This window comes from Cebus imitator, unplaced genomic scaffold, assembly GCF_001604975.1.
Source record: "Cebus imitator isolate Cc_AM_T3 unplaced genomic scaffold, Cebus_imitator-1.0 Scaffold5, whole genome shotgun sequence".
In the NCBI taxonomy this organism is placed as follows: Eukaryota; Metazoa; Chordata; class Mammalia; order Primates; family Cebidae; genus Cebus; species Cebus imitator.
This window is the reverse complement of record NW_016107320.1, coordinates 11,617,579-11,627,835: the sequence shown is the minus strand read 5'-3', so window position 1 is coordinate 11,627,835 and position 10,257 is coordinate 11,617,579. Positions and strand designations below refer to the sequence as shown.

Genomic DNA, 10,257 nt, shown 5'->3' with positions numbered 1-10,257 from the left:
AAAAAAAAAAAAAAAAAAAAAAAAAAAAAAGGATACAAGACGTTTTACATCTTAGTTGCAGACATTTTTATGAGCTGAGTTAGTTTGTCTCCTTAAGGAGAGAGGTAAGGACATGACTTTAATATCTACAAAGATTCACCCTGGTTGTATGGAACATTTAGGAGGCATATTTGTAGCTAATGTGTCAAGTCTAAGTAGAGTCAGCTCTAAGAAAAAACTATCACAGAAAATCCAAATTTCAAAACCAATACATTAGAAAAATGCTTATTTACTTAAGAAAAAAAAGACTGCAGATTACTTGTAAACAGTAGATTTCCCTGGTGCATTTAAATTAATTAGATTTACTAGGAAAACAGCAAAACTTCAGGAGAACATTATTCTGAATAACTGAGTCAGCTAAACTGTTAAAGGAGAGAGGAAATAGTAGAAGACATGTAATTGTTTGAAATTCCAGCATATTACTCACATAGGCTTTGTCAAATGCCTCCTGTTACTTTGCATATTATTCATATAGCTGTTGGGGGATGTTTTTTTTTCTTTTTGACAAATTTACAGTTTACAAAGAGAAATGACTGCTATAAGAACATCATTTACCCTAAGAAATGCTTTATCTTGTTTGAGATATGGTGATGCAAGATCACTTACCAGAATCACGTTGTCCAAAGGGATTGTTTTGCACCAGTGAAACATGCCACTGCTATCCAGCTGGTCAAAATCTTGTTCTGCTTCTTGTAGAAGGGTCCTAAATGGGAAGAATGGAGAGTAAGTCTGGGGCCATTTAGAGCTCCTCTGCAACAAAGCCGAGATATGAAACTTATTAGAACCTTGAACTCAAAGAAGAGAATAACATAAGTAGAATGACATCAGGTCTGCAAGACACTAGAATAAAGGCTCATGTCTGAAGAGCACAAGAGTCCAGATTGTATCATAGCTGAAGACACACTAAACATTTTGGGCAAAAGCCACATAAAGATTTTTTTTTTTTTGGCCTTAGATTATACATACCTTGAAGGTAATTATTTCTGCTTTTAATTTTGATGCTATATGATACTGTTATTCATTGACAGATATCATGAGCAGTGTTTTGATACCTTAATATAGAATTTAAATAGCTGTGAGAGATTCAATCATGGGTGGCATTTCTCTTTTTAGCCTGTTTTCCTCCCCTCTCCTTTCCATATATTTTCCCAAATAGGTCCCTGTTGAAACACCCTTATTTAGTTAATACTTTTTGCATTCTTTAAAGCTTTCATCACTGGTCTGCATTTGCCTAGACCTTGCTCTGATCTTGATCTAAGTCTTGGCAATGCCATCCACGTGGTCATCCCACACTGGAGTTAGATACATACTTGTTTCATAATATATTCAATATTTGACAGGGTTGGATGATCTTTTGAAAAATCCCACTCTCATCCTAAGGAATGCATATTTACTGTCAGAGAATAAGAAAACCCTTGTCAAATTACAGAAAATCGAGAGTTAGAAAGACTTACATAATTCAGGAAAATCTAGGCTTACACTGCAGGAGAAACCTCAGTGTTCCCAGGGCCTAACACAACACAGCTTACTACTTCTCACCTACACTATATATTTCACCAGGTGAAAAGGTGTCTCTGCTCCACACAGCCATTTAGAACCTGAGGAACAGAGGCTGTACCATCTTATGGCCTCAACATCTGGAACATGCATCCTCCTCAGTCATCAGGCAGGAGAGAATAAAGAACTAGAAAACCAAGCCTAGGTCTCTAAGTGTCTCGGCCCGGGGTGACTTGCTTTATTTTTGCTCTCATCTCATTAGTCACGTGGCTTCTGCTGACTTTAAGAGACGTGGGGAACACGGGAAGTAACTTGAAATGTTTGGTGAGCATTTCTGCCTCTGCCAGAGACTTTAAAGACTACCCTTCCTTATTTTATGAATAAAAGTCAAAGATCTAACAAAGTGCAAAGCTGGCATTTGAATAGAGTACTGAGCTTGATGTTACCAACCTCACCATATTCAGTTCTGCTTTCTTTCCTGAGTGTAGGGACAGGTAAGTGGGGCTATGTGATTAGCTCTGTCCAATAAAATGTGAGAAAAGATGGCTCAGGCAGTGAGAAGCTCTCAGGTAAACCTTTTCCCCTCCTAGCCTGCTATGGAGATGAGCAACCTGTCTGCTCCAGTGGGCACCTTGAACTGAGTGCCATGGCCTACTTAGTCTGTGCTAGACATGGAATGTGAACAAGAAATAAACCTTTCATGTGCTCAGCCACTGAGCTTTCATAGCTGTTACCAGGACATAAGTCCATCCCATTCTAAAACCAATTCTTTTTGCAAGACACATGTTCCATGTTATATTTGTAACTGGAGTTGTCCTAGAGTAACCAAAGTTTGAGAGGAATGGCCCCTCTTTGAGAGTCATTGATATGGTCTGGCTGTGTCCCCACCCAAATCTCACCTTTAGTGGTAGTTCCCATAATCCTCATGTGTCATGGGAGGGACCCAGTGGGATGTAATTGAATCACGGGGATGATTACTCTTATGCTGTTCCTGTGATAGTGAGTTCTCAGGTGAGCTGATGATTTTATAAGGGGCTTTCCCCGCATTCTCTTTGCACTTCCCCTTCCTGCTACCATGTGAAGAAGGACTTGTTTGCTTCTTCTTCTGTCCTGATTGTAAGTTTCCTGAGGCCTCCCCAGCCATACTGAACTGCGAATCAATTGAACCTCTTTCCTTTATAAATTACCCAGTCTCAAGTATCTTTTTATTAGCAGTGTGAGAATGGACTAATATAGTCACAGTGCGCTTTGGCCTGTAAAAGGTTCTGATAGTAGACTATAAAAGGATTTCCGCAATAGAGAAATCCTTTAAAATTTGGTTCTGATAGTAGAATATAAAAGGATTTCCGCAATATAGAAATCCTTTAAAATTTGGATAATCAAGTGTTTCACAACTTATCTGACCACAAAGCTTTTACTGTTTACTTACATACTTACTTATTTTATTTATTTATTTAAAAGTATCTGTTATTATCCCCTAAAACCTTTTGGAATACAGTTTACTGTGTGTCACACTAAAGATTCGGTCCTGCTCATCTCAGATGTAACTGATAACAATGCTGTCCCATGAGATTTTACTCTACATTTTGGGAGAAATACAACCTATTCCCCTTCATGCTTCAGGGTTAAGGGGTTTCCTTGTGAATTAATGTAGCTATTATTCAACACCTGGCCCCCAAACTCAGACCTCAACATAATGACAAGCAATTTTGCTTTCCTCAAACAGGTTAGCTTCTAAATAGCTATCTTAAATCATATTTTTTTTTCAGACAAAAGAATTTATTCCAACTTAGATTGGCATGTCAAACTTAAAGTAATAGGACAGAGGGCCTAGGCAGAGAAGCCAGGGTGGGGGGAATGGGACGCTAGAAACAGATTTGGAAAGGCAGAGAGGGTAATTCTTTACAAAAGTGGCCAAGGTCTTGATGCAATACTTAATCCCCTCTTGCGCTTAAGAACTACCTATAAACTTAGTGGGTTTAGTAAATTCTAATCATTTGCCTAGCTAGATGACGTAACATATAAGCTTCAAGGTCAGCTTGACCAAAATCGGTTACCCAGTTCATTCAAATTAACATGTCTTTTGGCAATTTACATATCTATAAGTCATGAGTTCTAACTCATGGTGTTTCTCCAAAACCAAATTCCAAAAGCCCCACAGACTCTCTTAATTGTACCAGACAGGACCCTGGTGATAGCCTTATACCAAGCTTGTTAATGGGACTCACCAAAAAACACACCTAATACCTGAGTCTGGTCTTGATTTTCATCAGATTTGGAGAACTGATGAATGATATTACTCATTCATAGAACCTCTTTCTCTCCATGAGTCGCTTCCTAGACACTCTCCCTAGGATTTCTCAGAACATATGTTTACATGCAATAATCAAGTTGGTAGTGACTGTCTTTCAGGAACTCTTTAAGAACAATTTGGAAATAGCTATGTTACCTTCTAGGAGGTGGTTCCCTGCTGTCTGCCCTCAGCACTCAAGTCTACAGCTGCTACTACTACTTTCCTTCTGGTCACTTTTTTCAGCCTTTTCCCGCTTCCCCTCCTTCTCTACCCTCTCCACCCTCATAATAAATGAAGAGTCTTTGGTCTGGTAATTAAGTGCCCTTTTGGCAAATTTAAGATGATCTTCTCCCAAGCACATTTTAACATGACTCAGAACAGTGAATCAATCACTGTACATTTTTATCATAATAAAAGCGTGATATATGTATACAAGCTGTCACAGACAACATTTTTCTTCATTCTAGTGTTATGAAAAACAGATATGCCTTAAAGGAAACACCTGTTGGAGACCGATAATTTAAAAAATGCCGGAGGAAACCCACTTCATCATAAAGGCATCCATCTGGTGTCCTTGCCAAAGCAAAACTGAATGCAATTTACATCACCGTCACTTAACTAAAGCTCCCTTCTGCCATATGCTTTGCAAATGACATGATCCTCACAGAAACATACTCTCCTAAAGAGACTAATAAATCATCTATGGGAACATTCAGCACTAGCAGTCTTAGAACATGGAAGCAAGGAATAGGGAAACGTAGCCATGGGGTACCATTCAGTTCAAAAACCACATGTTGAAGCCTGACCAAGGTGGAAGGAGGGGCTTTGTGTATGGGAGTGTCTGGCAAGAAACATGCTGGGAGTTATATGGAGTGGCCTTCAGCAGGTTGTGTTTGGGATGAGGATGGGGTTGGTTCCCTGGTCATAAGTTTGGCTTCTTACTGCCCAACAATGAACTGCCCAAGGGTCATTGCTTCCTGGAAGCATGCAGGAAGCAATGAACCTTGAAATGTTCTCAGAGTCCTCTGTCCATCTTCCACCTTTGGAAGCTGCTGGATAAGAACAATTTTTGCAGCCTGTCCACTTGTGGCTGTGTAGAGAAGCACACAGATCAGCGTTCCTTTCTGATGACTGCTTTTCTTTGAGTTGCTTTGATATGCATGAAGACTGTGTTTCACGAGTGCATGCTTGAATGTGTTCCAGCAGGGAAAGGCAGCCCTGTTTTCTGTGACCATTCTGAATAGAACTTCTATTCTCCCATTTTTCCAGCAACTTATCCTGTATAAATCCCATCAGTTAAAGGAAAAAATAAATAAACCCTGTGCCTTTGGTTGCTAGAGGTGGCACCTGATGAGAGAGAGGCCAAACCATGTAAGAAAACTTCCATTACGTTGGTGGACTAGGTTTCACTGTGCCAGGTCAGGAGGCATAGTTTCCAGGAATGTAAATTAGTCATCATTATTTTCTCCAACTTACAGATATGACTCAGATGGTTCTTGAAAGTGATCTGCCAAAAAATGAGACCTTCCACTGTTCACAATATTTATTAGGAAGTTCAAAAAGCCTCTATGATTCTTTTTTTTTCTTTTGTAGGCCTCATTTTCGGCTGTGTTAGAAAATCCTTGCTTATGACCATTCTACTTGAAATTTCCTTAAAACCCCACAGTTGGCTTGTAAATTCTTAAGAGAGAGTTTTCTGGCCTGGATGCAGAGCAATATATTTTTGGGGCAAGATTTGAGTTTTACAAAAATAACAACTTTCATGAAGCTCTAGCATAGAGAGAAGGAGGGAAGAGCATTTGTGTGTCCGGCACTTTGAGCGGCTTTCTTGGTTCAATCTTTTGAAAGCTCCATTGTAACTGCGTCTTGAACATAATAGTTAAGTTTTAACCAAAAATCGAGAAAAAATCCTGTGTCCCAGGATACCTTTGACGGTTCTGAGATTTTTGTATATTGAAGGGCTACATCTGCCCTCTCTTCAATGACTTTATATTTAGTTTGTACCTGACTTGGAAATACTCATGTTAATTCTGATGACTTCTGTATGTTATGGGGAAACAAATCACCTAAAATTGGGAAATGTAAGGGCCCGTTACATAATCAGTGCAATTTTATTCACATATCCCCTCCCACACTTATACATACACTGTAGTCAAATATTAGAATCTGAGCCTAATCTTTATGGCCACATTATGACTTAATTTTTCGGGATTTCATCTAGTTGCCGTTTATTCATTATGAGGCATTTTATTTTACCTTGGAGGGAAATTTGAGGTTGAAAAAAATTGGCAATTTTATATAGTTCATTTCCCCAAGAACCTGTGTATGGGCAAGCTGAAAAGAGATCCTGTGAGCACCAAGAAACTTTCAGGACCAAGCAACTGGGGACATAATTCACCTTCCCTGTTAGAAAGGCCTCTGTGATCCCTTCTTTTTCCATGAGGAGTGAAACAGGCACCAAGCTCTGTGTCTTGCATCTAGCTTGGCCAATTAATCCTTGCTGCTACTCCTTTACTAGGTAAAATTTTAAAAAGACCTGCCATGAAATCTCATGGGATGTGACATACATTGACCACAGCCTTGTTACTTCCAAAGAACCAAGCCCCTTTGGTTGCCATCTGAAAAAACTTTAAGAAATCATTTGGGAAGAGGAAAATAAACCTACTGTCTACCAGCCATTCTGCTTTGCTTGGGTATCCCAGGACATGGAGACTTTCAGGACTAAAACTGGTCACTCTGTGGCCCAAATGGGGATACTTCTTTGTGCTAATTTGAAAATCTCCCTGGGAGGAAGAGGAAGAAAGAAAGAACAAAACACTTGAAATATTATGCCTAGAAAGCCTTCCATAGTTGTGCAGAAAACTTTCTACACTTCGGTGTTTATTGATGAGTTCTACTGATGTTTAATGGAAGAGAAGACAGCTAGGTGGCCAATATCCCTGAAATGTTTTAAGATAAACAGGTTCTGTATTCTTTAACCTCTCTCTGCTTCCTGGTCACTCTTGATTCTTTGCACACGCAGATTCTTCATGAAGTCATTATAAAATTATAAATGTTAATAGTAGGGATAGTAGGTATTATTTTAAAAATATCTATAAATGGTATTTTTGAAAGGAAGCATATGAAAATTCAGGATATAATTGTATTCAGTATAATCTTATTTCAGTCTACATAGGAGAATGTAAACTGTGTTATAAGGTAAACTTGATCAGCTGTGAACAGAATGTTCTGTTTGCCTTTAAATGCTGCTTTACAGATGGTCTCCATCAAACTCATGGCCTCTGTTTTCAATATTTACAATTTAAAATCTCCACAAAGGCATTTTTTTTTTCTACCTCCTAGCTTAGAAGTTAGATCTAAGGTCAGAGTGGCCCCAGTCCAGGTGAGGCAAGACTAGTATAGAGTTTCTATTAGATAAGCCCACATCTGAGCACATATTTTAGCATCTCTCTGTTAAGCTTTGCTTTATTTCTGATGAGTAAAAACTGACAGCTTTTCTGCAGAATCTTTTCTGTGAAAACAATTGTGTAGGTATCTTTGAGTATAAATTGTTACCAGATGAAAAGAGAAAGATAAAAAGACAATTTCCCTCCTTCTCACCCATTCTGCAGATGAACCCTCATTTAAATCCCTTTATATTTCATGGATATTGCATTTGGGATTTTCTACAATGTGTGGACAAATGAGACATGACCCAGAGCAGTGGGTACCTTTAATAAAAGTTGGAGTTTGTGCCCTATACAGAAAAGCCTGGGGCTCAGGGCAAGTCTCAGCCCTCGTGGGAGTAATGTCCTCAGTCAATTTTTTTCAGCATACGGTTGTAGTTTTAGGTGCTCTTTCCCACGCTCTCCAACACTTTCTAAATATCAACTGGCATAGTAAGCATAAAGATTGATCTAAATAAAAGATACTTCCCTCTCATAGACAGCTGTGGGATACAGTTTTCTTCGTGCATTGGACAAGGAACTGAACACCGAAGTCAGTTACTCTGACACTTCCAATCTTAAAACGCATCATTGAAACAAATGCAAATTTCAGACACAAGACTGTTTTTTACTTTTTCTCCTTTTGGTGAAGTATGGCTATGAGGTGTAGAAACATGAGGTAACTGAAAACTACCTCTCTTTTCATTGTATTGATCCACTTCTTAAGGTTTTAAGGGATTGAGCTCAGGTCAGAGTTCAACATGACATAAATGCTTTCCTTATGCAGTGGGTTAGAAGGCTTGGCTTGGAAAATCATCAACATTAATATTTCCCCAAAGGAATTGGGATGGGAAACAACAGGACCCCTCAAAATGTTACTGGTGTGAGGTGCACATGTGTTTGTGCGTGTGAGGGAGGGATAGAGGCGGTAGGTATCAAACTCTGCAGAGGAAACTAAAATAATTACAGGGTATGTGGATATTATGACTACCTTTTCTCTAGAAATTGGAAGCCATTTGTGAAGTCTTCTTATTCATATTGCTTCATTTCTCTGAAATCCCTGTGGCTGAATGTTGAAATGGAGTCAACACAGTGTGCTGGTGATTACAGATTTTTGAAAACATTGGAAGGATTCAATGATGTGTTGAGGGCCACAGACATTAAAAATTTCCTTACATCTGGAAGCCATCACTGGAGGAAAGCCTGTGAATGCAGGCATCCTGAGTGTTATAACTTTTTAGTTGCACCAGCAACCTGTCAAGAAGCATGGAGATAATGGAGATGGAGGCCATTTGGGATCACTCCTCCCAGTCTGTATGTTACACAATGGCTATTTTTCAAAAGGGGCATGCCTTGATTAAAGATGAAAAGTTAGCATTAGGAGTCTCTTGTGGGAGGGAAAAGGTGGTGGATACTGTTCTTTAACAAGAAGGTGTGACTAGTGTAGGGTTGTGACTAGGGTTGGAGGGTAAGTGTCAGGATTTTTTAGTGGACCGTAGAAGAGGTGCAGGGTGAGAAAGCCTCAGTAAGGCAGGGACACTCATATTTCATGTTTCCTACAATTTAGTTCCTTAAATTAAAGGTGAATGAGAATGCAAGGGGGTAAGAAGGAGGATATTCACCCTGCTCTGTTCACCTAGAATTTGAAATGAAGTTTCTAAAGGTCATTAAGTCCTAGGCTTTCCTGGCGTGTGACTCTTGGCCACATTCATAGCTGGATTCCTTGAAGCTCTTGCATCAAGAAACTATATGGATGTTCCACTTCTTATCCTAAAGTTCCAGAGGGAAATACTGGAAGTCATTTATTTCCTTGTAAATGTTTTTTACTTAGTTGCAATCATTTATGGGGGGAGAGAAAAAGACAGAGAGAGAAAGAAAAAATGATTCTATAAACTTCGTGGGAACTTTTCTATAATTTAAAAATCACCACCAAACATATACACACACACAGATTTTGGCAATACATTTTGTTTATATCTAACCAAAATGTCGGTACAATGGAATCACTGTGCATGCGGGTAAGTGAGTTTTTACTCAGACTCTTTTTGCTATTGTCTCATAGCAAGAACAAAATCTCCCCATCGTTTACCACTAGTTATAACTCAGGCAGCACATGCTTCTCTCTCTTTACTGCTCTTGTGGAATAAATGGAAGATGCAAAATTGTGTACTGTCAAAGCTTTTTAAGATAAGCAGCCTTGGCTTTTATAGGCTAGGATCACTTGGTATCTGTTTGAAACTATCTTAATACAAATATAAATAATATTTCCCTTCCTGGTGATCAGTTTCTTATTTTTCAAGAAAAAATGTTTTCCTATATTTCTTTTTCATATCAAAAGCTCCATTGAAATAGATTCCCAATCATGTCTAAGCTCTTTTTACTGTGTGAAAAAGAAAATAAAATATATGTTCTCTGATATCTTCTTCCATCCCTTCTGTTTGACCTTAAAGGAGCTGACCTTCTTTCTCAGGATTCCAGGGTAAAAGAAAAACAGTAACTACACCAAATTTTAGGTGTATTAATGATCATCACATTCTATTCTTTGATTACTTTATCTACTGTACTATTATTTTTTTGTTTCTGTGGAAAATTGAAATTACATAATTGAGTCAATTTCTCTTTAAAAGTATTATTTACCCCTACTTTTCCCAATTTCCAACAACCTATTAATCTAAACTCAAAACATTTATTAATAGTTTGGAATGAAAATTATTGCCTTTGTCAAATTATCATAAATTTCATCTTCAACTATTGTTTCCAGACATCTGATGTGATACCGGTCATCTTAACTATAGAACAGAATTGATAAATTTTATTTTGTAAAGAGCTAGATAATAAATATTTTAAGCTCTGCAGGCCAAGAGGCTAAATCGATACTCTGTAGGTACCTGATATTTAAAATATAATAGTTTAGTAGTTTAAATTTCTTAAATTATAGGCTTACTAATGAAAAGAAAATAATTTCTAAGAGATTTTTCAAAATTGACATTCATAATCAATATT

General features: G+C 38.1%; 1 protein-coding gene across 1 annotated transcript in view; it reads right to left on the bottom strand.

Moving 5' to 3' along the window:
* KCNU1 (potassium calcium-activated channel subfamily U member 1) overlaps positions 1-10,257 on the bottom strand; it is a 133,055-nt gene that overhangs the window by 30,186 nt on the left and 92,612 nt on the right. The window contains exon 21 of the mRNA XM_037741569.1: positions 646-742. Within this exon, the coding sequence (XP_037597497.1) occupies positions 646-742 (97 nt within the window). The remainder of the gene's footprint in view (positions 1-645; positions 743-10,257) is intronic.